General features: G+C 51.2%; 1 protein-coding gene across 1 annotated transcript in view; it reads left to right on the top strand.

Moving 5' to 3' along the window:
- The window catches only part of LIN54 (lin-54 DREAM MuvB core complex component), a 60,106-nt gene that overhangs the window by 176 nt on the left and 33,373 nt on the right, over positions 1-26,557 (top strand). The window contains exon 2 of the mRNA XM_054392160.1: positions 24,426-25,123. Within this exon, the coding sequence (XP_054248135.1) occupies positions 24,452-25,123 (672 nt within the window). The 5' untranslated portion in view covers positions 24,426-24,451. The remainder of the gene's footprint in view (positions 1-24,425; positions 25,124-26,557) is intronic.

Below are 26,557 nucleotides of genomic sequence, written 5' to 3'. Positions count from 1 at the left end.
CCCACTGAGCGCGCTCCCCGCGGCGGGGTGGGCTACCGCGCGGCCCTGCCGACCTCTTCGGGCAGCCGTCCCGGTTGCCCCTGCGCCGTGGGAGATGCCTGCTCGGCGTCTCTCATCGCTGTTCGCTGACATCAGCGGTGCCCGAAGGCGGCAGCGGAGCGGTGGGGCTAGAACGGACCAAAGGAGCCGTAGGAGGCCGGCGGCGAGGCTTCCTCCCTGGATCGGGGGTCCGTGTGGGACCCGCCGCCGCCCAGTTCCCTGCCGGTCCGGAAGCAGTTTGGGTTTGGCGGCAGGGCGGCTCGGGGAAGCGGGGGGAGCCCAGCGGGCGGCGGCGGGGCGGGGCGCCCGGGCGGCGCAGCGGGGGCAGGTGCGGCGGGGGCGGGCCGCGGGGGACGGTGGTGACGGGGTGAAAATGGCGGATCTTTCGAAATACGGCGGCGGCTGTTGCTGGCGGAGCCCGGCCGTTCCCGGCCGCCCCCGCGCCGCCCACCGCTGAGGTGAGGCCCCGAGGGGTGCGTGAGGCCGGCGGAGGGCGGCCGTTGCCGGTGTCGCGCAAGTGCCAACGGCGGCGGCCGCGGCTCGCGTCGCTGGGCCCGGGACCGGCGGGGCCCGGCCGCCTTGGCCTCACGGGACACCACGTCAGGCGATGCGGAGCCCTCGGGGGCGGGCGGTCCCGGGCCGCTGGCCGTGGCGGCGGCGGGACGCGGCGGCAGCTGAGCTGATTTAGGCCCGGGAACGCGCTCCTGGCCAAACTTGCCGGCTTGGGGACCGGGCCGCCCCTTAAGGATCTGCCGGGCCGCGCCGGGCTCGGCCGCGGGGGCAGGCGTCCCCGCCTTTGTCTGCGGGGATGCTGGCTCGGGCCCTGTCCTGCGGGGAGGCCCGGTGCGAACGGCGTGCGGTGCTTTCCCCGGCTCAGCCCGCTGCGAGGCCGCACTCCTGCCTGCAGCCTGCGCGGCCCAGCGCGGCCCCGAGGCCCGGGGGGGGACGGATTTCGTCTTTTGGGATAGTCCCGGCTTCTCTTTTCGTTGCTTCTACTGGGGATGAGATGTATTCGTGGTCCGAATGTGTTGTTAATTATTTGTGGCCTTGAGTTTGAAGCACGTCGTGTACTAATTATGTAACAGCGTTTGGTGTGGAGGTTTTTCGGTTCTGGAAAGCACGGAGAGCAGCACTGGGAGCCTGTGAAACAGTCTGCTGGAATGGACTCTGAGCCAGGAGGAAAGCCCTCAGCCTTCAAGGGAAGAGAGAGCAGATATTTGAGCAGCCTTTTGTTAGGATCAGCCTTCTGAACAATTGCTTGAAATCTGTTAGCTGTTGTAGAAAATGTTGAATATGGACAAATAATTCCATATATTCTTTGCAATCCTTATATAAAGCTGACACTGACAGGTAATGCCTTGTGTGTGTGGTTAGCTTATTTCCAGTAGCCTCAGATTTCACCAAGGGAGGTTTAGCTTGGACATTAGAAGAAACCCGTTCACTGGAGGGGTTCATGAAGGTTGGAACAGGCTCTCCAGGCAGGTGGTTGAATACCCATCCCAAAGAGGCAGGGATGTGGTGCTGAGGGATATGGGTTAGCACCAGCCTTGGTACACTTAGATAATGGCTGGATTCAATGACCTTAAAGGCTTTTTCCAAGCACAACAATTCTATGCTTCTATGTCTTTAGGCTTGTTGGAGGCACTAAGGATAGGAGATTATCAGCTGAATATTTCATATGTCAGGGCATTCCTTTTGTGATATAAAATGGACTGCATTTGTCTTTTTTTACTCCCTGAGACATGCAGTTTACATGTCAGCAAGTGATAGATGTTGGTTCCATGCCTTCTACATACTCATGTCAGCCTACAGAGATGCTTGGCTCAACTGCTCTGTAGGGCAGGCACTCAAAGGCTGGCTTGGAGAGGGTTAGAAAGCACAGCCCAGCTTCTCTAAGGAGCTGAAAAGGTGCTTCATGCCTTTGGTAGTGCTGTCAGTTTCAAAAGCTTGTTGTACATTGTTGATAGCAGTTGATACACAATCTGAGCAATCTGCTGTTGCTCGGCTTGCTTACACATTACTGTGCTGTCTGAGCTCACACAGTTGGTTACTAAATGCTCTGAAGGGGTTCAGCCAGAAGTCTAAAAAAGCTTTAACAAGTTTCAGGTTGAGTATCTGCTAAGCATAGGTATATTTGAAGCATGGAGAGATGAAGAGATCTCCTACATTGGGATTCTTTTCATCTCAGTTTTTCAGAAGCAGTCAAAGCTCCTCAGATTCTTTTCCCTTACTGTTGTTTGAAAAACATTTTGTGGGGCAAAAGAGGTTGAGGGAGATTGGGGATGGATATTTTGATTTCTGCTTCAGCAGCAATCTGTGCTTTCTTACTTGTCAGACTTGCTTGTGCTTCTGTTTCCTTTCTGTGCTGCAGAGGTTGTGCTTTCTTACTTCACATGCTGGTGTTAAAAGCACATCTTACTGTCCTACAGAGTTCCTATACTGCAGTGGTGGATTTCATAGTACTTGGGAGACAAACTCATGGTTCTTTGATTATTTTTTTTTCCTACTTTTTTATTTATTCTAAGCTGCAGGAGTACGCAATAAGTTTCACACTTCATAGAATGGTTTGGGTTGGAAGGGATCTTAAAGATCATCTAGTTTCAACCCCTCTACCATGGGTAGAGACATCTTTCACTGGAGAGGGTGCTTCAAAGCCCCATCCAACCTGACCTTGAACACCTCCAGGCAGGAGGCAGCCACAGCCTCCCTGGGCAACCTGTGCCAGTCTCTCCCCACCCTCACTTGAAACAATTCCTTCCTCATCTCCACTCTCAATCTCCCCTCTTCCAGCTCAAAGCCATTGCTCCTCATCCTGTCACTACAAGCCCATGTCAAAAGTCCCTCCCTGGTTTTCTTATAGGCCCCTTCAGCTACTGGAAGGCTGCTCTAAGGTCTGCCTGGAGCCTTCTCTTCTGCAGGCTGAACAGCCCCAACTCTCAGCCTGTCCCCAGAACTGAGCTCTTGACTCAAAGGTCTGTATTTTGACAGCCCTTACTCTGAGGAGCTTGGTTTCCTCAGTTGCTTATCACACCAGTGAGCAGCACATGGCTTTCAGAACAGCCTGTGATTAACTTGTTCACCTGACAACATTAGAAACTAGAGTGAGACTGCTGGAATAATCCCTTGATCCATGATGGGGGCACAGAGCTGTGTCACGTGAGAGACTCAGGTTTCTGGAGTGCCAGATCTGGGTGTAGGTTAGTGGCTCCTTAACTCTTCCAGCTTGTGTGTTGATCCCCTTCCCAAGCCATATTTCTGCAACTGAGTGTGTTGCTACTCATGTGAGAGTTCTGTCCTTGTTTGGAGCTCTTCATCCTCCTACCTACTCCTCATCAATATGCTTGGGCTGTTATTTTTCCTTCCTTTGCAGTAGCAACAATTTCTGCTATGGACTCAAACTTATCTGAAGAATATTGTAGAAACTTCTTTAGGGGAATCTGTTGCTCCTGTGAAAAGTGTTTTTGGGTCTTCTGGGGTTTTAATATCACTTTTATCAGGAAGCTCCCAGTGATGTCAGGCCTGCCTGCATAACTTCATCTGCCTTCCTCTGCCAAATATTGGAATGAAATAGGAGGTATAATCTGCAAACAAGGCTTTCTGGTTTCAAATGTAATTAATATTGTAGTGTCTGGGCAGAGCTTTCCTGATAACCTTTTGTAGTTTTGTACTTTCTTTCAGTGTTTTTTTTCAAGTGTTGCTCTGCCATGGCATTGGGAGAAGATGTGACTATGCACTGCTACAGTCCCAGGAGTTTTCTTGGTGTTTGCCTGGTGAGGAAGATCATAGAATCATAGAATTGTCAGGGTTGGAAGGGACCTCAAGGATCAGCCAGTTCCAACCCCCCTGCCATGGCCAAGGACACCTCACACTAGATCAGGTTGCTCAGAGCCACATCCAGCCTGACCTTAAAAACCTCCAGGGATGAGGCTTCTACCACCTCCCTGGATTCTTCCCTGACAGTTTCTTCCTCTTCCTGCTTTCCCCTTCTCTTGTGCTTTGTAAGCTCTCAAGCAGCTACATGTAGACCACAATTAAAGGCTTCTTGTGGAGTAGTTTTCTCCCTGGGTTGACCACCAACATCAGCAGTGTTGGCAAAAGCAGGACTGTGATACTCCCCACTTTGGTTTGGGTGGCTTACTGCAGCCCACCAGGGTTCCCTCCTCTGGGCTGCCCTTGCAGTAGGAGGAGGAATGTTTGGAGAAGACCAGGGAGATTCCAGAGGAGGACAAGAGAGCTTTAGCAGTAGTGCTGGCTTAACACACGTGGGGAGTGGAGTGTGAGGGAAGCAATGTTGCTGATGGTGTGGTCAGAGCAGCTAAGGATGCTGTTTGAGATGAGTGCAATAAAGATAGTGCTGGTACAGTGCTCACAGTAAATCCTAAAATATGGGTCAGGGTGCTTGTGCCAACAGTGTGTAAGCAGCACTTTGACAGATAAGGCTTTCCAGCTGTTAGTCTTCCTTGGAAAATGATAATGGAAGCTTAAATTACCCAGAACTTTCCAAGGGAAGAAGGATCTCCCCCTAACTGCTATGTGGGCAAGTGGTTGGTTTGTGTTTCTTGTTTGTTTGTTTCTTTAACTCCAGCCATTCTTAAAATGGCTTAGCACCTCTAGTAAAACATGGAAATGGTGGCATGAGCTTCAACTTTCTTCCAATGGGGAAAAAAACCCCAAAACACAGCAACCCAGACCCTTACCTGTGCAGTATAAAACTCCCACCTCCATTGCTAACCATTACTTTTGACACAGGCTCACAGGATGTTAGGGGTTGGAAGGGACCTCCAGAGATCATCAAGTCCAACCCCCCTGAAGAGCAGGACCAGAGAATCCAGCATAGGAACACATCCAGATGGGTCTTGACAGTCTGCAGAGAAGGAGCTGCTGCTTTGTGCATCTTGCCAGTTGCTCTGTTGTGCTGCACACAGCTGGGTGGTGTCACAGGGGGACCCTTGAGAGCAGAGCATGGGAAGGGTGTGGGATGTGTTGGTTGAGTGAACCATGGCTGCCTTAGGAACTATTATTATGAATTTTGTGCCTATAGGCAGTTAAACTTGTGGTGAAGACCACCTGATACTTTCTCAGTAGTGCTTGCAACCAATGAGAAAAGGCTGGATGCTTAAACTAGTGATGGATTCAGCCCTTGATAAGGAGTAAGGTTGGAGTTCTTTCCTTGCTATAGTTTGGCCTTGGTGTTGTATTTGGTAAATCTAGAGCCGTGCTCTCTGGGAAGTACATAAGCTGCCTCCATATATTGTCTTCTGTATGGGAAAGAGATGGAAATTATTTTGTCTGTGTTCCACAGGCACATTTTGTTACTGTGTTGAAGTGATTTGCTTTCTCTCTGCTGTTATATATGCCAGCATGGTCAGTTTGCAGTCCTAGGTTTGATTAATTGATTAATTTTTCCACTTACCTTTGTTAATTGTAGCTTTCTTAGGGATTAATCTTTTTTGGTTTTGTGTCATGTCTTCTTTTTTTTTTAAGGCAAGCTCTAGCTCAGTAAGCTTAAACAAAAGACTCTCTGTTGAAAAACTGCAGTGCTGAGTGGTTTTGTAATTCTTTGCTCCACAACAAAACAAACCTTTCCATTTTAGAGACGAAAAGCAGAGTGTCAGAAGGAAAATGGGGAATGCAGACAATGCATGGCCCTGTATTCCCCATCACTGAACTGGTAGCAAAAGGGCAGTGACAGAACAGGTGTAGCACAGCAAGAGCACCTGTGTGCAGTTGTGGGCTTTGATTTGATAACATGCCAGCAGCATGGAATGAAATCTTGGGTATCCACTTATCACAGAGCTGTCAGGGTTGGAAGGGAGCTCAAGGCTCAGCCAGTCCCAACCCCCTGCCATGGCAGGGACACCTCACACCACAGCAGGTTGCTCACAGCCACATCCAGCCTGGCTGCAAAAACCTCCAGGGATGAGGCTTCCACCACCTCCCTGGGCAACCTCTGCCAGGCTCTCACCACCCTCCTGGGGAAGAACTTCTTCCTAACATCCAATCTGAATCTCCCTACTTCCAGTTTTGCTCCATTCCCCCCACTCCTATCACTCCCTCACACCCTCAGAAGTGCCTCCCCAGCTTTCTTGGAGCTTCCTTCAGATCCTGGAAGGCCACCAGAAGGTCTTCTGGGAGCCTTCTCCTCTCCAGCCTGCACAACCCCAACTCTGTGTCTGTCTCCACAGGAGATGTGCTTCTGTGAAGGGGTTCCTAGCAAACCAGAGCACTCACACTCAGTGTTGAGACTCTCTAACTAACTGCATTTGTTATCTTCTTGTGCCTTTGATCTTTGTGAATTGCAGCTGCCTGGGATAGTTGATGTGTGCTTGGCACAAAGGGATGGGAGAACACAGCAGACAAGGAAACCTGAATCCTAGTCTGGGACATCTGCAACTAGAGCAGGTTGCTCTGACCCCCAGCCAACCTGACCTGCAATGGTTCCAGGGATGGGGCATCTCCCACCTCTCTGGACTACCTGAGTCAGGGTCTCACCACCCCCAGTGTCAAGTTCCTTCTCTCCAGTCTGAATCTCCCTCTTTGTTTCAAACCACCATCCCTTGTCCTGTCACAATAGGCCCTGCTCAAAAATCTGTCCCCAGCTTTCTCTGAGTTTTGAAAGGCCCCCAGAAAGTCTCTCTGGAGTCCTCTCCAGGCTTAACAACCCCAACATCCCTAGCTTGTCCCCCCAACAGGTGTGCTTCAGCCCTAGGATCAGGTTTTGTGACTAATCCAGGCTATTTTGCCCATCACCCTGGTGGGACCCTAACCAGTTGCAACATTTCTCACACATCTCAAACAGGAGCTGCAGGTAGGCAAGAAGAAAACCACCAACAAAAATCTGGGAAGAAATGTGGTGGAAGAAAAAAAGAAACCAACTCAGCTAGCATGTTCACAGAATGAACCAGGTTGGAAGAGACCTTTGAGATCATCCAGTCCAACCTATCACCCAACACCATCTAATCAACTAAGCCATGGACTGAGTGCCTCATCCAGGCTGGTTTTGAACACCTCCAGGGATGATGACTCCACCACCTCCCTGGGCAGCACATCCCAAGGGCAATCTCTGTCTGTGAAGAATTTCTTCCTCACCTCCAGCCCAAACCTCCCCTGGCACAACTTGAGACTATGTCCCCTCCTTCTGTCACTGCTTGCCTGGGAGCAGAGCCCAACCCCCACCTGACTACAACCTCCTTTCAGGCAGTTGTAGAGGGCAGTGAAGCCTCCCCTGAGCCTGCTCTTCTCCAGGCTAAACACCCCCAGGTCTTTGGTCATAGAATGACCCCCTAGAAGTATTTCTTTCTCTGAGATGTACTTTGTTTCCTTTGAAATGAAGGTAGGCAAACAAGTAACTTCTGCTTTAACAGTACCTTGTGTCTGCTCCCTACAGGTCTTGTGTTCTGTGCCACCTGCTCTAGCAAGCTGCCAGGAATCTGTGGGAACTGAGCCTTGTGTCTTTATGTAATCAGTGCTTTTATTGAAGTGGGTTTCTGCTGTTTGTTCATGTCTGGGATGTTAACTGAAGACTTTTTTTTCCCCCCCTTACTAAGAACTGTTACGGTGCCAGAGCTGTGAGCTGGCCACAGCACAGGGACCAATGAGGCTGTAGTCAACTTAGCATCTGCAATGATAGCAACCAAGGTTGTTGCTTCTGTTTCCTGTGAAGAAAAACAAAATTATCAGTTGGATATGAGCTGTGGATTCTCACCCAGAAGAGAAGTAGAAGAGATGGAAGAAGGAGGCTACTTGTGAACTTTTACCATTGCTACTGGAGCAACTGGCAAAAGTAATGCATCCAAAGCAGCACTGCCAGCAGATCCAGAGAGGTGATTCTGCCACTTCTCTCTTCTCCAGGCTGCACACCCCCAGCTCCCTCAGCCTGTTCCCATAGCAGAGCTGCACCAACCCCCTGAGCATTTTCATAGCCTCCTCTGGACCATCTCCATCAGGTCCAGGTCCTTCCTATATTGAGGGCTCCAGACCTGCACACAGTACTCCAGGTGAGGTCTGAGCAGAACCAAGTGGCAGAATCACCTCTCTGGATCTGCTGGCAATGCTGCTTTCGATGCAGTCCAGGATGTGATTTGCCTTCTGGGCTGCAAGCTCACACTTGTCTGCTCCTGTCCAGCTTCTCATCCATCAGCACCCCCAAGTCCTTTTCCTCAGGGCTGCTTTCTATCACCTCCTCCCCAGTCTGTATTGGTAGTGAGGATTGTTCCAGCCCAGGTGCAGAACCCTGCACTTGCTCCTGTTGAACCTCATGAGGTTCCCTTGTTCCCACCTCTCGAGCTTGTCCAGGTCCCCCTGGATGCCATCCTGTCCCTCTGGTGTATCAACAGCACCACTCAGCTTGGTGTCATCTCCACACTTGCTGATGGTGCCTGGATCCCACTGTCTATAGCACTGATAAAAATATTGAACAGCACAGGTCCCAGTATGGACCCCTGAGGGACACCACTGTCACTGCTCTCCACCTGGACTGTAAGTCCTTGAGCACATTGAGCTTTTTTTCTGACCAATCACCACAGTAGAACTGTTTGAGCTCTATTTGGCTCAAAAGTGAAGCCAACATATTTCTAGGGTGTTTCAAAAACATTAACACCTTTCACTGCTGCCCAACTCTTGACAGCACTGCAGTGTGTGGTCTTTGATTTCTATCTGCTTTCCACCTTTGTGTTCTTCTGACTTTGAAAAGAATCATGAATGCATCACATGCTGAAGGACTTCAGCTTTCAGGACAGAATGCTGTTCTGTGCCATCTGAGTGTGTCTTGGGAAATTAAACCCTCCCCACTGATTTCAGTGTTGCAAGGGGTGAGTGATGTGGTTAGAGGGAACTTCATGTGCTGCACCTTCTGCCTGGGCAGCACTGCTGGGCTGTAGGTGTAAGGCACCACATAACCTTTGTGCTGCTCAACTTGCAAAGCCTCAACAGAACTCCCAGGTGCCAGTTCTGTCCTGCTGAACCTTTGCTCATAGATGCAGTGCTGAAATGCACTCTTGTTGCATGGCTGGCAGCAAGCCCACTCTTGCAAGGTGCCCAATATGATAACAGCAGTTACAAGTCTGTGAGGGGCTCAGTATCAAGCCTCTGATGGTGGTGTTTGTGCTGCTTGTTTTTAAGAGCATTCCTGGGGTGGCATCTCCTCTGCTCTGAATTCATTCAACAGGTGTCTGCAATTTGGATAGCCAAATATTTCTTTCAGGCTGTATTTCAAAGACCAAAACCTGTGTTTCTTGGGCCTGGTGTTAGGTACCTTTCACATTTGTTAAGTTTGGGGTTTTTTTCAGTTAATCCTATAATGGTTTAGGTTGGAAGGGACCTCCAAAGCTCATCCAGTCCAAACCCCCCTGCAGTCAGCAGGGACATCCTCCATTAGAGCAGGTTGCTCTGAGCTTTGTCCAGCCTGACCATGAATATCTCCAGGGATGGGGCCTCAAACACCTCCCTGGGCAACCTGTTGCAGTGTTTCAGCACCCTCATGGTGCAGAATTTGTTCCTAACATCCAATCTAAGTCTGCTCTAACCCCAATTTCAAACCATTGCCCCTCATCCTATCACTGCAGGATAGGAACAGTCCCTCTCCCCTATATTCTCTCCAAGCTCTCATTTTAACTTCAGATTCTTAGTGCTTTAATTTTGGCTTCCTGAACACAGCAGAGAACAAAACAGTTTGAAGTTATTTTAGGAGTTTTGTTTGGTCTCACCACAAACCTTGCACAGAACATAAGGTTAGAAATGCTTCCTTAAATGTGTAAAGGCATCTACAATCCCAAATATTGGGCTGTTCATGGCAGTGAACACTACCAGGATGTTTCATGCTCATAAGCACACCTGTGCAGTTTTGCTTGGCAGCTTTTGTGCTATTTGCTGTTGTAAAAATGACTAAAGGGTGAAAGGAAATATTCCAATTTTTTTTTTTGTTTGTTTGTTTCTATTTCATTTTTAGTCTGCATGAAACTCTGCTTGGCAGTAGAACATTGTGCAGGAATAATAAACTGCAGCAGTACAGGTTAGGAGGCAATCTGCTAGAGAACAGCCCTGTGGAGAAGGACCTGGAGAAGGACCACAAGTTCTGTATGGGACAGTAATGTGCCCCTGTGGCCAAGAGAGCCCATGGGATCCTGGGGTGCATTAAGAGGTGTGTCCAGCAGATCCAGGGAGGTTCTCCTCCTCCTCCTCTACTCTGTCCTGGTGAGACCTCACCTGGAATATTGCATCCAGTGCTGGGCTCCCCAGTTCGGGAGGGACAGGGATCTGCTGGAGAGAGGCCAAGTGAGGGCTGTGAGGATGTGGAGCACTGCCCTGTGAGGAGAAACTGAGAGCCCTGGGGCTGGTTAGTCTGGAGAGGAGAAGGCTGAGAGGGGATTTAATAAATGTTTATAAATATCTGAGGGCTGGGGGTCAAGAGGGAGGGAACAGGCTCTGCTCAGGTGCACCTTGTGGTAGGACAAGGGGTAATGGATGGAAACTGCAGCACAGGAGGTTCCAGCTCAGCAGGAGGAGGAACTTCTTCACTGGGAGGCTCACAGAGCCCTGGAGCAGGCTGCCCAGGGAGGTTGTGGAGTCTCCTTCTTTGGAGACTTTCAATACCCATCTGGATGCATTCCTGTGTGACCTGTGCTGGATTCTATGGCCCTGCTCTGGCAGGGGGGTTGGACTCAAAGACTTCTCTAGAGGTCCCTCCCAACCCCTAACATCCTGTGAGCCTGTGTTTCCAGTTACAGAAAGCAAACCAAACTGCTTTGAAGTGCCCTGCTGCAGTGAATGTTGTTTCCAGCTCTTTCCTGGAAAGCTGCTGTGACTTAAGGTGTGTGCTGAACGAGACTTGAACCTTACCCTGACAAAGTGACCTGAAACACCCTTTGTGAAAGGGGAAGGAGGATACACAGATGTGGGTGGAATCTTTCTGAGGTCATCAGAATGCATTTGTTGGTAATCAGAATGTAAACAGCTATCCTAATCACTTCTGTTTCTGCCCTTCTTTAGCCTGGACATGCTAGTCATTGGGAAAACAACAAAAATCCATCCTGGGCTAGTGGAAGGTGTCCCTGCCACTTGGAAGTTTCCTTCCAACCCAAACCCTTCTGTGCTTCTATGAATCTTCTTTCACTTGTGCAGAACACTGCGCTGTTGGGGCTGCAGGCAGCATCTGCTTAGTGATAATGCCTCAGCTCTTCAGTGCACTCTGGAGTTTGCTTAGCACCAGTGAGGATTAGACCCTGAAAGGGGTACTAAGTAATTGTTGAGAAGCAGATTTATCCCGGATCCTTGTCCATCTTCACAGCAATGTGGAAGTTTTAGGTTTTTGTCTTGCTGTGAGGCACAAATAGCAAGCACTGAGGGTGTTGCCTGATGACTAGGACATAGATATGCAAATCTGAAGTGTAGACATGGCTTGAAATGCAGGCTAGTGCTGGTAAAATTGTATGGGTTTGCTCCCTGGACATTTAACTAGCATGTGAGAGCTGGGTAACAGCTGTGAGCCATGCTTGGAAAGTAATTTGACCTTTAAGTGGTTTAGTTTTCTAGATACTAATGGTTCTGGGTGAGTGCTTGGAGCTCTGCTGGATGTGTTTTCAGTAATACTGCTCAATACCTCCCAATAGCTAGAATGTTCTGCCTTCCTGAGCTTCTCTTGTAATTAATGGTACATTTGGGCAATGTAATACTTTTCTTGTGGTGAAGAAGGAGTTGTCCAGTCTGGAGTTAGATATCTGAGTGGCTTCAAGCTCTGATTTTCTAGCAAGCAATGCCCTTGTGTGCTGTAATTCTACCATTTGCAATCTGTATGACCTGCTGCTTCCAACAAAAAGCTTTGGTGTGGTGCTTTTCTTGGTTGTATGACATCCTGAGACCATCAAAAACTTCTTTTGGCACTTTTCCTATTTTTCTGTAGCTTCTGTTTTGCCTGGGTGGCTGTCTCTGATGAGGATTCTTAGTTATGCTCTGTCTGTGGTCTTCACAGAATCACAGGCATCTTGCAAGGTCATCCAGTCCACCCCCCCTGCCAGAGCAGGGTCACCCAGGCACCCAGGGCAGGTCACACAAACACATCCAGCTGGGTTTTGAAGGTCTCTGAAGAAGGAGACTCCACAACCTCTCTGGCAGCCTGCTCCAGGGCTCTGTCACCCTCACAGGGACAAACTTTTCCCTTCTGTTCCCCTGGCACCTCCCCTGCTCCAGCTTGCCCCCAGTGCCCCTTGTGCTGTCCTTGGCCATCCCTGAGCAGAGCCTGGCTCCAGCCCTGCACAGCTTTATCCCCAGCAATGAGGGCAGCCCTCAGGCTGCTCTGCTCCCAGCTCCAAGCCCTCAGCCTGGCCTCACAGGAGATGTTCCACTGCCTGCAGCAGCTCTGTGCCTCTGGGATGGACTCTCTCAAGCAGTTCCCTAAGGTCCTTTTGGAACTGGTGGGCCCAGAGCTGGACATAATATTCCAGATGTGGCCTCAGCAGGGCAGAGTAGAAGGGCAGGAGGACCTGTCATTGGTCGCAAAAATGCTTTTGTCCTTGGTGTGTGCAAATCTAAATCCTGTGGTGGCACGCTGGGACTCCTTGTATGTGAGAATGAATTCTGCTGTGAAGCAAACAGCTACAGGTCACAGGATAGCTGAGTCCTAAAGTATCTGTAACACCTGATGTGGTTGTGTGTGTGCAAGGCTTCTGTAAGCCTGGGGTAGGAAGATTTTGTGGTGAAGGCAGTGTATTCCTTGTCAATATGTTGCTAAAAGGTCTCTGCTTTGAAGACAACAGGACAGGAATTTTGAAATCCTAGGGAAATAATAATGTTTTTATTTTAAGACATGTTTGCAAAGAGCATCCTGTGTTTGTTCCTCTGTGGTTTGGGGCTTGTGCTTTAACTGTCCTTGTCAGTCTCTTGTGCTGGCATGTCAGGGATAGCAGCATGGAGAGTGCAGTAACTGCTCCACACTTGAGTAACTGCAAGATGCTGCTTGCTCTTTTTTTAACTCCATCCCAAGAGCTGGAAGATTAGGAAAGAGAATGGGAGCACTGCAGTGTTCCCCTGAATCATGCTTGGATCTCTATTTTGTGACTCCTTCCAGCTACTCAAGACCTGGTAACCTTGAACTGCTTCATCTTTCAAGTACTAAGACCAAAAAATTGGGGAGTTCTTTTTTTTTATTCCTAGCTCAGCAGCCTTCTGGAGTCCCCCCCCCCCCAGGGCCCTTGGAGTGTGTGTGTGTGTGTGTGTGTGTGTGTGTGTGTGTGTGTGTGTGTGTGTGTGTGTGTCCCAGGGCCCTTGGAGTGTGTGTGTGTGTCCCCCCCCCAGGGCCCTTGGAGTGTGTGTGTGTGTGTGTGTGTGTGTGTGTGTGTGTGTGTGTGTGTGTGTGTGTCCCCAGGGCCCTTGGAGTGTGTGTGTGTGTGTGTGTCCCCCCTCCCAGGGCCCTTGGAGTGTGTGTGTGTGTGTGTCCCCTCCCAGGGCCCTTGGAGTGTGTGTGTGTGTGTGTGTGTCCCCCCTCCCAGGGCCCTTGGAGTGTGTGTGTGTGTGTGTGTGTGTGTGTGTGTGTGTGTGTGTGTCCCCAGGGCCCTTGGAGTGTGTGTGTGTGTGTGTGTGTCCCCCCTCCCCCCAGGGCCCTTGGAGTGTGTGTGTGTGTGTCCCCCCTCCCCCCAGGGCCCTTGGAGTGTGTGTGTGTGTGTCCCCCCCCTCCCAGGGCCCTTGGAGTGTGTGTGTGTGTGTGTCCCCCCCTCCCAGGGCCCTTGGAGTGTGTGTGTGTCCCCCCTCCCCCGAGCCTTGGTGTGTGTGTGTGTCCCCCCCCTCCCCAGAGCCCTTGGAGTGTGTGTGTGTGTGTGTGTGTGTGTGTCCCCCCCCCAGGGCCCTTGGAGTGTGTGTGTGTGTGTGTGTCCCCCCCCTCCCCCCAGGGCCCTTGGAGTGTGTGTGTGTGTCCCCCCCCTCCCCCCAGAGCCCTTGGAGTGTGTGTGTGTGTCCCCCCCTCCCCCCAGGGCCCTTGGAGTGTGTGTGTGTGTGTGTCCCCCCCAGGCCCTTGGAGTGTGTGTGTGTGTCCCCCCCCCCCCCAGAGCCCTTGGAGTGTGTGTGTGTGTGTCGTGTCCCCCCCCCCAGAGCCCTTGGAGTGTGTGTGTGTGTGTGTCCCCCCCCCCCCCACAGCCCTTGGAGTGTGTGTGTGTGTCCCCCCCCCTCCCCCCAGAGCCCTTGGAGTGTGTGTGTGTGTCCCCCCCTCCCCCCAGGGCCCTTGGAGTGTGTGTGTGTGTGTGTGTGTGTCCCCCCCCCAGAGCCCTTGGAGTGTGTGGTGTGTGTGTGTGTGTGTGTGTGTCCCCCCCCCAGAGCCCTTGGAGTGTGTGTGTGTGTGTGTGTGTGTCCCCCTCCCAGGGCCCTTGGAGTGTGTGTGTGTGTGTGTGTCCCCCCCCCTCCCCCCAGAGCCCTTGGAGTGTGTGTGTGTGTCCCCCCCCCTCCCCCCAGAGCCCTTGGAGTGTGTGTGTGTGTCCCCCCCTCCCCCCAGGGCCCTTGGAGTGTGTGTGTGTGTGTGTGTCCCCCCCAGAGCCCTTGGAGTGTGTGTGTGTCCCCCCCCCCCCAGAGCCCTTGGAGTGTGTGTGTGTGTGTCGTGTCCCCCCCCAGAGCCCTTGGAGTGTGTGTGTGTGTGTGTGTCCCCCCCCCCCCAGAGCCCTTGGAGTGTGTGTGTGTGTCCCCCCCCCTCCCCCAGAGCCCTTGGAGTGTGTGTGTGTGTGTCCCCCCTCCCCCAGGGCCCTTGGAGTGTGTGTGTGTGTGTGTGTGTGTCCCCCCCCCAGAGCCCTTGGAGTGTGTGTGTGTGTGTCCCCCCCCCCCCCCAGAGCCCTTGGAGTGTGTGTGTGTGTGTGTGTCCCCCCAGGGCCCTTGGAGTGTGTGTGTGTGTGTCCCCCCCCCCCCAGAGCCCTTGGAGTGTGTGTGTCGTGTCCCCCCCCCAGAGCCCTTGGAGTGTGTGTGTGTGTGTCCCCCCCCCCCCCAGAGCCCTTGGAGTGTGTGTGTGTGTGTGTGTCCCCCTCCAGGGCCCTTGGAGTGTGTGTGTGTGTGTGTCCCCCCCCCCCCAGAGCCCTTGGAGAGTGTGTGTGTGTGTGTGTGTGTGTGTGTGTGTGTGTGTGTGTCCCCCAGGGCCCTTGGAGTGTGTGTGTGTGTGTGCCCCCCCCCCCAGAGCCCTTGGAGAGTGTGTGTGTGTGTGTGTCCCCCAGGGCCCTTGGAGTGTGTGTGTGTGTGTGTCCCCCCCCCCAGAGCCCTTGGAGAGTGTGTGTGTGTGTGTGTGTGTGTCCCAGGGCCCTTGGAGTGTGTGTGTGTGTGTGTGTGTGTCCCCCCCCCCCAGAGCCCTTGGAGAGTGTGTGTGTGTGTGTGTGTGTGTGTGTGTGTGTCCCCAGAGCCCTTGGAGTGTGTGTGTGTGTGTGTGTGTGTCCCCCAGGGCCCTTGGAGTGTGTGTGTGTGTGTCCCCCCCCCCCAGAGCCCTTGGAGAGTGTGTGTGTGTGTGTGTGTGTGTGTGTGTGTCCCCAGGGCCCTTGGAGTGTGTGTGTGTGTGTCCCCCCCCCCCCAGAGCCCTTGGAGAGTGTGTGTGTGTGTGTGTGTGTGTGTGTGTCCCCCAGAGCCCTTGGAGTGTGTGTGTGTGTGTGTGTGTGTCCCCAGAGCCCTTGGAGTGTGTGTGTGTGTGTGTGTGTGTGTGTGTCCCCCAGGGCCCTTGGAGTGTGTGTGTGTGTGTGTCCCCCCCCCAGAGCCCTTGGAGTGTGTGTGTGTGTGTGTGTGTGTGTTACCCCCCCAGGGCCCTTGGAGTGTGTGTGTGTGTCCCCGTGTGTGTGTGTGTGTGTGTGTGTGTCCCCCCCAGGGCCCTTGGAGTTCCCCCCCATGCCAGATGCATGTGGCTGGCAGCATCTCCTGCTTCTCAGCTCAAGGATCCATTCCTTACTTCCCCTGTTCTCTCCTGCTGATGCCTTTGTGCTGAAGAATGGATTTAGGAATGGGATGAATGTTTTCAAACCTTCACTACTTAGAGGAACTTGCTGGGTTTCTTAATGTAACTTCATAGGAACGTTGTGGGAGTTTGGAGTTCAAATCCTCAGACCTGAGCCACAGCCTGCTGGCAGCCCCCTGCCCTGCTTTTGGTCGGGAGGATGGATGAGGGGGGTTCACGTGTTTGTCTCAGCCTACACAGATCACACCAGTGGGAAGCAGCTCCAAAGACAAAGGCCTAGTGGACAATAAGTTCTCCATGGGACAGCAATGTGCCCTTGTGGCCAGGAAGGCAGATGGGATCCTGGGGTGCATGAAGAAGAGTGTGGCCAGCAGGTCCAGGGAGGTTCTCCTTCCCCTCTAGTCTGCCCTGGTGAGACTGTATCTGGAGTGTTGTGTCCAGTGCTGGGCTTCCCAGTTCAAGGGGGCAGGGATATACTGGAGTGAGTAGAACTGGTAAGGGGACTGCTGATGGTCCCAAAGGGTGATGAATGCCTTGGTCCACTGCTTTGTTGTGACCACCTCACTCATGTGCAGCACCATGCCAGGCCATCCTTGAAGCTGCTCTCAGCAGATGTGTTTCTGAGCAATCTGAACTTCTGGGCAGTATTCCTATAGTTTGTAGCCTTGCTGAGGATTCTGTGACATCCTCCTGCAAGTGCTGTGGTTTCAGACTGGATGATGGCTGTGCTTGGTGAGATGAGGACATTTCTGGAGATGTCCTAAGATGCAGCTGCTCACTGTAAAGTGCAGGCACTGTCACCTCTTGCATCCTGTTTGCTAATTTGCAGCTCAGTGTGCTTGGTTCTCTTGTTTCTTTTGATTTGCCTGGGCAGTGTGTCTGCTTTGCATGTTCCACCAGCACAGGCATTGATACACTTGACCTCAGCTTGATAACAGTGTTGGTTTCTTCAGGGTTCTACACTCCCATGTCTTACTAGTGACAGAGAAGGGAAAGCCAGATCACACTTCACAAGTACCTGCCAGGCACTGGTTTGTGGTTTTGCCAATGGAGATGACATTCCTTAGCAGAGGTGACAGAAAGCATTGGTTTGGAAAGGACCCTCAAAGGTCATCTTGTCCAACCCCCCTGCAGGCAGCAGGGACATCCCCAACTAGGTCAGGCTGCCCAGGGCCACATCAAGTCTGATCTTGAATGTCTCCAGTGATGGGGCACCCACCACTTCCCTGGCCAACCTGTTCCAGTATTTTGCCACTCTTGTGGCCTGTCCCCATAGCAGAGGTGCTCCAGCACTCTGATCATCTTTGCAGCCCTTTTCTGGACCCTCTCCAGCAGGTTCATGTATCTCTTGTACTGCAGGTGAGGTCTCCCCAGAGCAGAGCAGAGGGGCAGGATCCTCTCTCTCCAGCTCTGGCCACACTGCTTTGGATGCAGCCCAGGCTGCCCTTGGCCTTCTGTGCTGCCAGTGCCCATTGCTGGCTCCTGTCCAGCTTCTCCCCCACCCAGCACCCCCAAGTCCTTCTCTGCAGGGATGCTCTCAATCTCAGCACACCCCAGTCTGGATTGATATCAACGATTTGCATGATCTAGGTGCAGGACCTTGTCTGCTTGCTTATAACTCCCCTCAGGGACATTCTTTGTCTGTAGATACCCTTTGAGAGTGCCAAGCACAGAGATTTGTGCTGGGGGTGAGATGATCCCAGGTGCTTCACTCAGGCTGAGCTTTTTTCCCCTGTGCTTCTGCCAACAACACTCAGCGTGTTCCAGGGTTGTTCCAAGACAGCAGACAAGGTTTTGTCCCTCTTTTGGTATGCATTAGGCTGCCTGGGGGTCCTGAGCCCTGCTGGGGCAGGCTGCCTGGGGGTCCTGAGCTCTGCTGGCGCAGGCTTTTTTCTAAACAAAAGCTTCTTGATGTGAATTTCATCCTTGGAACTTTTAATTTGCTTTTAGGGTCATAGGTTAAAATGATCTATTTTATAATCTGTCTGAGGGGGTTTTGTGGAGTTTCTTGGTCTCATAGTTTGCTTGTTGACTTCCTTGCTTCAGATTGGTGGGTTTTTTTTCCTTCAACCTTTGAGCTAAATCAGTGTAAACACTTAGTGGTGCAAATTCTGGGGGGTTGTAGGTACAGCTTTTGCATTACCAAATGATTCAAAGCATTGTTGTTGAAGTAAAGGGGAGATTGACACTGGAGATGAGGAAGGAGTTCTTTACAGTGAGGATGAGGAGACCCTGGAACAGGTTGCCCAGGGATGTTATGGATGCCCCCTCCCTGGAGGTGTTCAAGGCCAGGCTGGATGAGGCCTTGGCAATCCTGGTCTAGTGGAAGGTGTCCCTGACCATCTAATTGGAACTAAATAATCTTCAAGGGACTTCCAACCCCAACCATTCTGTGATTCTATGACTGTATGCAAAGTGAATGAAACCTTCAAGTCTTTTTAGCTATTATTTAACTATTTAAGTGGGGGTGTGTGTGTGTTTAAGTTAATATTCTAATAATATAATGTATCTACCCTGTCTTGAAGAACTCAAAGCTGTTAGAATCATAAAAGAGTTTGGCACTCTCTTACTGTTGGAAATCATTTCAGTAGAGGAGCTGGCAGAATGGAAACTGTTGGGTATGAAAGCATTAGGGAAAAAAACAAACTGCTGAACTGTTGAATGGTTTCACAGCAAGAAGGACCTTGAGGAGCTGGAGCAGGTCCAGAGAAGGGCAAGAAAGGTGGGGAAGGGTGTGGAGAAGAGGGCTGGGGAGGAGCAGCTGAGGGAGCTGGGGGTGTTTGGTGTGGAGAAGAGGAGGCTGAGCTCAGGGAGACCTCATTGCTCTCTGCAGCTCCCTGAGAGGAGGTTGGAGCCAAATGGGGATTCTCTTCACCTTAGTAATAACTGACAGGACAAAAAGAAACAGCCTCAAGTTGAACCAGGGGAGGCTTAGGTTGGACATCAGGAAAAACTTCTTCACTTTTCAAACCCTGGCAGAGGCTGCCCAGGGAAATGGTGGAGTCACCATCCCTAGAGGCATTTAAAAGATGCAGAGATGTGGTGCTGAGGGGCACAGTTCAGCACCAGCCTTGGTAGTCTTGGGTTAATGTTTTGACTCCATCTTAAAGGTCTTTCCCAGCTTGAACAATTCTGTGTTTCTATGATTTTGTTAAATTCTATGAATTTGTTAAATCTGCTGGGGTGTGGAAGCCACCTTTGAGGATAGCAGCTGGGATGAGACTTTGATTGTTGCCTTCCTTGTGTCTATTTCAGTCACATCCAACAAGCCAGGAAGGAACAGAGTGGTTTGTGTTGTGGTTCTGTTCTTGCAGTTGTTGATGGGACTGGCCTGAGTTGTTAGTGACAGCTGCCTGTAGAACGGTGAGACCTAATGTCTGCAGAGTCTGGCAGTGTGATGGCCAGAGGATGCTCAGCCCCTAACCATGCCTCATGTTTCTTATGTCTTGTCACTTGCTGGGCTCAAGGCTTGATGTGATCATGGAGTCACAGAACTGTTTTGGTTGGAGAAGACCTTTAAGATCACTGAATCCAACCATTAGTGTGTTTCTTTTCCTTCTGCATTCTGACCTGCAGGTGATATGTTTAAAGGCAGAACAATATTTAATCCCTGACTCTGCATTTAAATAGAAACCAACCAGCTATAGGTATTTAATAACCATTTACTGCTGTGACAAGGCCAGATGGTAAGAATGAAGAAGATAAGGAACTGTTGAGCTATGGAACTATTTCAATATCTGGACATACTTTGCATAGAATCATAGAATTGTCAGGGCTGGAAGGGAGCTCAAGGCTCAGCCAGTCCCAACCCCCTGCCATGGCAGGGACACCTCACACCACAGCAGGTTGCTCACAGCCACATCCAGCCTGGCTGCAAAAACCTCCAGGGATGAGGCTTCCACCACCTCCCTGGGCAACCTCTGCCAGGCTCTCACCACCCTCCTGGGGAAGAATTTCTTCTTAAGATCCAATCTGAATCTTCCCATTTTTAGTTTTGTTCCATTCCCCCCAGTCCTATCGTTACCTGACACCCTCAAAAGTCCCTCCCCAGCATGATTTGGGGACTTGAGCATGTCCCCTATGAAGAGACACTGAGAGCCCTGGGGGCTGTTCAGTCTTGAGAAGAGAGAAGGCTGAGAGGGGATCTGATCAATGTCTATCAATATCTGAGGGGTTGGTGTCAAGTGGAGGAGGCCAATCTCTTTTGGGTGGTTCCCAGTGATAAGCCAAGGAACGATGGATACAAACTTGACCATAGCAGATTTCAGCTCAAGATGAGGAGAAACTTCTTTACAGTGAGGGTGACAGAGCACTGGAGCAGGCTGCCCAGGGGGGTTGTGGAGTCTCCTTCTCTGGAGCCTTTCCAACCCCACCTGGATGCATTCCTGTGCAGACTCCCCTGGGTGATCCTGCTCTGGCAGGGGGATTGGACTGGCTGATCTCTTGAGGTCCCTTCCAACCTCTAATGTAGTGTGAGACTGTGAATCTACTCCTGGGATGTAACAAGAGCCAGGTACCAATTTCCAGGTTAATGTTCTTGACATTTGAGCATTTTGGATAATTGCCCCCTCAAAGAAACAGAAAATTCAAGCAGTAGTAAGGCTCTGATGGAAAATAGGCAAAGGAATGGAACTTAGTGATAAATAAATGTGCCCTGGGAGCAACTTTGTCATAATTTTTTTTCTGCTCTGTGGACAGGTATCGTCAAATCCTGGAGAAGGCCATTCAGCTGTCAGGTGCAGAGCAGCTGGAAGCTTTGAAAGCTTTTGTGGTTGGACTGGATGATCTCTAGAGGTCCCTTCCAACCTCTAACATTCTATGATTCTGTCTTATCCCCCAAAGCTTGACTATACCAATGCAAACCAAAAGCTGAATCCTGCCAAATGCTTGGGCATTGCTGAATCTGGTCCCTTTCCCACTGTCTAATGCAGATGATTCCCCCCTTTTCCAACAGGGAGGCGGTTGTGTGGACTGCAGTTGCCCCTAGGAGTCATAACTTCTGGATCCAAGCCCCTTGTGCTTGTCACAATAGACCAGGAGGGTAAAGCAGCACCCTCAGGAGAGCCTGTGGCCTTCAGACAGGCTGCAGCAGTCTGCTTTTACTAGGCCTGCTTTGGTTTCATCTCCCCTGCAGGTAACCAGTCTGACTTCAAGACAGCAGTGCAGGGCTGCACTCGTGGCCTTGGGCACAGTCTGTGTTGTGCAGCAGCAGTTAGCAGGCCTGGCAGCCCTGCAGGCTGCAGTGGCATTACTTTGGGGGACAAGCTTTCCAAAGGAGGTATTATTGCTGGCAGTGGCATGGGATAACTTTGTGTCTTCAAATGCCTGCCAAGAAGTGAGCTCTGTGTGAGTCTGACCATAGGTCATCTCCACGACCTCTTTTACAGCTTGGGCTTCTTGAGTGTGGTGGCAGTTTGCTATGGCTTGTGCTCTGGAGGTGAGGGCAGTCACCCTGGCACCCTTCACACTCAGGAAAGCTGTGGACTGCTCCAGCATAGACTCCTGAGCTCAGCATGGAAGCCAGGGAGATGGTAACAGAGCTCTTTGCCCAGACTTCCACCTTGTGGGTGAAATGCAGCTGTGCTGGAGTTAGCTGCTATGCAACACAGGACCACCTTGACCCCAGAGGAGCCAGTGGCACCTTGGCGTGTGGTCAGTTGTTTTAGTGGCACAGTTCCTTAACTGCAGATGTCACTTTGGCTCTGCTTTTCTGAGCTAGCAGGAAACGGCATTTGCAAGGGTCCTGCCATCTCTAGCTTGTGATGAGTGCTGGGGTGGGTGGGCATACCCAGCCAGTGCCCAGGCATGCTGATGGGGTCAGCAACATGGCAAAAGGCCTCATTAAGCTCATCTGTTTTCAGCCTTCTCTGATGATAAAGTGGGAATGGTAGATTTGAGCATTTCCAGCATCGTCTTTAAGAGAAGTGTGGCCAGCAGGTCAAGGGAGGTGATTCTCCCCTTCTACTCTGCTCTGGTGAGACCCCACCTGCAGTACTGCATCCAGTTCTGGAGCCCCTATTACAAGAGGGATCTGGACATGCTGGAAGGTGTCCAGAGAAGGGCCACAAGGATGAGCAGAGGGCTGGAGCTGCTCTGCTATGAGGAGAGACTGAAAGAGTTGGAGCTGTTCAGTCTGGAGAAGAGAAGGCTCCGAGGTGACCTTCTGTGGCCTTCCAGGATCTGAAGAGGGCTCCAAGAAAGCTGGGGAGGGACTTTTTAGGCTATCAGGGAGTGACAGGACTAGGGGGAATGGAATGAAGCTGGAAGTGGGGAGATTCAGGCTGGACATAAGGAAGAAGTTCTTCCCCATGAGAGTGGTGAGAGCCTGGAATGGGTTGTCCAGGGAGGTGGTTGAAGCTCCATCCCTGGAGGTGTTTGCAGCCAGGCTGGATGAGGCTCTGGCCAGCCTGATCCAGTGTGAGGTGTCCCTGCCCATGGCAGGGGGGTTGGAACTAGATCCTTGTGGTCCCTTCCAACCCTGACTGACTCTAGGATTAGGGAGACCTAAAAACATCCTTCCAGTACTTGAAGGGTACCTATGAGAAGGCTGCAGAGGGACTGTTCCCAAAGGCCTGCAGTGATAGGACAAGGGGCAATGGTTTGAAATTAGAGCAGAGCAGATTTAGGTTGGATGTTAGGAACAAGTTCTGCATAATGAGAGTAGTGGAACACTGCAACAGGTTGCCCAGGAAAGTAGTTGAACTCCCAACCCTGGAGATACCCAAGGTTGACAAGGCTCTGAGCAACCTGGCTTAATGAAGGCTGTCCCTACTGACTGCAGGGGGGGTTGGACTAGATGGCTTTTGGAGGTCCTTTCCAACCCAAACCCTTCTATCATTCTGTTTCTCAAGTGGGAGGTGACCCTGGCTTTGAATCTCACTGTAGTTTATCAGCTGGTCACTCTCACTGGGCAGCTTCAATTCTGTTCTGTTCTTTTTTTTTTTTCCTTCAGATGGGGAGTTCTTTAGTTTGTGTTTGGAACATATTCCCAATTCATTGTGATTTGGGGGGGGCATTAGATTTTTTTCCTCTGAGTATTTAAGAGAAAAGTATTGAGCTGCTCTTCATGTCCAGTATGGAGGAATCATTGCTGCTTCTTGAAAGGGCAGGACTGGGGCTTGGTCCTGGGGTGGGTGATGAAGCTTGTGAGGTGTTTTGAAGCCTGTCACAAGGCAGCTGCTTGTTTTGCTGAGGTTTCCAGAATGAAGATTTGGCCAAGTGAACCTGTGTTACATCTGGCACAGATAACAATTCTCTGGAGGCAAGAGCTTGGCATGTCTGAGAGAAGCCATTATCAGCTGTTGGCTGCTTCTTGCATTCTACTTCAGTAAGCTTAAATGTCTGTGAGCAAGGTGCCCATGTCTGGGGGAGGAAAGAGCACCTCTCTGAGTGCTGTGTTGTCAAGAGTGGACTGGCAGTGCCTTGATTTGCCAGCAGTGGATGATGCTGAGGAGATTTGATACCAGTTCCTCCTGGGAGTCAGTTTCTCCCCATGTGTTCTGTTTTGATGACAATTTTTCATTGTATCTCTCCTGTGCATCCCCAATGCCTTCAGTCTGAAAAAGTCCTACTGCTGTATTTTCTTCTCAGGTAACAGGGCTTAGAGCTGGAGGAGGGGAGACTTAGACTGGAGATTAGGAAGAAATTCTTGAGGGTGGGGAGACACTGGAACAGGTTGCTCAGGGAGGTTGTTGATGCTCTCTCTCCCTGGAGGTGTTCAAGGCCAGGTTGGACAAGGCATCAAGAAAAGTGTGGCCAGCAGGTCTAGGGAGGTTCTTCTCCCTCTCTACTCTACCTTGCTGAGACCACACCTGGAATACTGTGTGCACTTTAGGGCTCCCCAGTTCAAGAGGGACAGAGACCTGCTGGAGGAAGGCCAAGGGAGAGCCTCAAGGACAATTTGGAGACTTGAGCATCTCCCCTATGAAGAGAGGCTGAGAGCCCTGAGGCTGTTTAGTGTGGAGAGGAGAAGGCTGAGAGGGATCTGATCAATGTCTATCAATAGCTGAGGGGTGGGGGGCAAGTGGAGGGGGCCAGGCTCTGCTGGGTAGTTCCCAGTGATAAGCCAAGGAACAATGGCTTCAAACTTGAACATAGAAGATTTCAGCTCAACATGAGGAGAAACTTCTCCTCATGAGGAGTGAGGGTGACAGCCCTGGAGCAGGCTGCCCAGGGGGGTTGTGGAGTCTCCTTCTCTGGAGCCTTTCCAACCCCACCTGGATGCATTCCTGTGCAGACTCCCCTGGGTGATCCTGCTCTGCAGGGGAGTCGGACTCAACCTCTGGAGGTCCCTTCCAACCTCTAGTGTTCCATGATTCTAACTTGGTCTGGTGGGAGGTGACCCTTGCCCATGGCAGGGGGGCTGGAACCAGATGATCTTCAAGGTGCCTTCCAACCCAAAGCATTCTATGAATCCCTGGATCTCATTGCTAGAGCTTTGCCAATGTCTATTTTCTGGAAGCCAATCATTTCTTTCATGTTCTTGCAGTACCTGCTCCAGCCGTCACTGCTGCCATGGAGGTGGTGTCAGCAGAAGTCAACAGCTTGCTCCCTGAGGAAATCATGGACACAGGCATAGCTCTGGTGGGGGATGACAGCATTGAGGCGGTCATCGTGTCCTCCCCCATGCCAGACTCCATTCCCATGGAAACAGAACTGGAAGAAATGGTGACCATGAGCTCCACCAGCGACTCCGCCACCGCAGCCACCGTCACCATCAAGACTGAGGACCCGGACGTGCCGGTGAGCACCGCAGCCCCCAAAGCCGACGTGGCCGCCGTGGTGAAGTCTGCTTTCCCCGGCGGCCTCCACAAGCTCGGTGCTCAGACCCCTGTCACCATCTCAGCCAACCAAATCATCCTCAACAAGGGTGGCGCCGACATCAAGATCGGCAACCAGAGCATTAAGCCGGACGGGCAGAAGCTGATCGTAACGACCCTGGGCAAGACCGGGCAGCCGATCGTGCTGGCACTGCCACACAGCCAGCTCCCCCCGGCCCAGAAGGCCACGGCCCAGGCCCAGGGTGGGGACTCCAAGGTCCAAGGGCAGCCGATCAAAGTGGTGCTGGGAGGGCGGTCGGAGGCCAAGCCGGTGGTTGGCGTCTCGGCTCTGTCGCAGGGAAGCCAGCTGATCAACGCCGTCACCCAGCCCCCCGTTCTGCAGAGCCAGCAGCTGAAAACAGTGCAGGTAACCTGAGTTCTGCTGCTGAGGCAGCTTGGGAACAGCGGGGGTGGTGGTGGTGTTGCAGCTGGAGTCCAGTTCCTTCACTGCCTGACACCTGGTTGCTCTCAGGCTCTGCAGGAGTTCCTCGTGCTAAGAAGCGTGTTGCTGCTCTTAGCCCACGCTGTCAGCTCTGCATGCATTTGCCATTCGATGCCCTTTTCCCTCTAGCTGCTGTCTAGAAGCTTAGGCTTTGCCTCAGAGAAAGTGGCCTCTTAAAATTCAGTAATTGGAAGACAATTCTCCCAGTCCTTTCATTTCAGAAAAATAAATTGTGTGCTCTCTGGAAAACTGAAGTGAACTCTCTCTGCCTGTTGTTCTCTGTTGCTGCTTTATTCCCCTAGCTTCTGTCTGGTTCATGTAATCTGTTGAAATAAACTCTCTGGAAAAAAAGCTTCCAGCATCTGAAAAAGAACAGAAAGGTAGAGCTGGTCTGCCTCAGGTCTGGTTGAGCTTGTTAATGGATATTGATAAACTGGAGGCTACCAATAAGCTGGACACTTAGAGGTCTTGTTCCCTGTCTCTGGCATGGATCTGGAGATCCTTGAAACCACAGAGGGGTCTGAAATAGTGTTCAAAAGCCTTGGGTTATGACCCAAAGGGTCTGATTTTCATCTGGTGTATGGCAGAAGTAAATGTGAGTGAGGGTTTTTTGTAGCTGAAAGTGTGGGCAGAAATAAGAGCTCATGAAAGGGAAGGAAAAGTAGGACTCGGTGCAAGGTTGTGATGGGAGGAAATTGTTTTACAGCCTAAATGAAATGAGAAATTCAGGTCTCTACTAAAAACTTTATTTGCTGCACATAAAAAATTGGTGAACTTTTAAGCAGTGTCATTACTTGAATGGCAAGTCCTTGACTCGTGGTTCATAGCAAGCAAGTGTGAGCAACTCTCAAGATGGTTTTAAAGGTGCAGGTGATCCCTGCACCAATTTCTGTGCTCTCCCTTTTACATTCCTACATCCTACCTGTGGAAAAGCTGTTGAGTAGTGGCTGTGTGAAGCACAGCCAACTTTCCTGAGTGACTTTTATTGTTGGACTTTGCTCATTGCTGTAAAGGTTGTCATTAGAGTTGTCAGAAAAGCCTCTGCTCTTGACTCAGCATAGGAATGTTTAAGAGTGGATCAGTGTCTCTTAACTTGGCTTCAGTTAGTCACTGCCAAGTGACAAGTGAGGAGAATGACTTAGCTGGGATGTGGTTTTGCTTGCATGAGCTTGCCTGTGCCATCAGGGACTGAAATGCAGTGACTTGGTGATTGTCCTCTGCTCTTTGACATCAGGAATCCTACAGGTTCCTTAGGAGAAGCTGTTACAAATAGACTTTGCATCCATTTCTAAATCCACTTAACTGCAGTTGGAGGAAACTGTCCTGTTGTGATCTCTTTGTCAAACCTTTGCTTCCATT

The sequence above is a fragment of the Indicator indicator genome, chromosome 25 (assembly GCF_027791375.1).
Source record: "Indicator indicator isolate 239-I01 chromosome 25, UM_Iind_1.1, whole genome shotgun sequence".
Classification (NCBI taxonomy): Eukaryota; Metazoa; Chordata; class Aves; order Piciformes; family Indicatoridae; genus Indicator; species Indicator indicator.
This window is presented reverse-complemented; position numbering and strand designations above follow the sequence as displayed.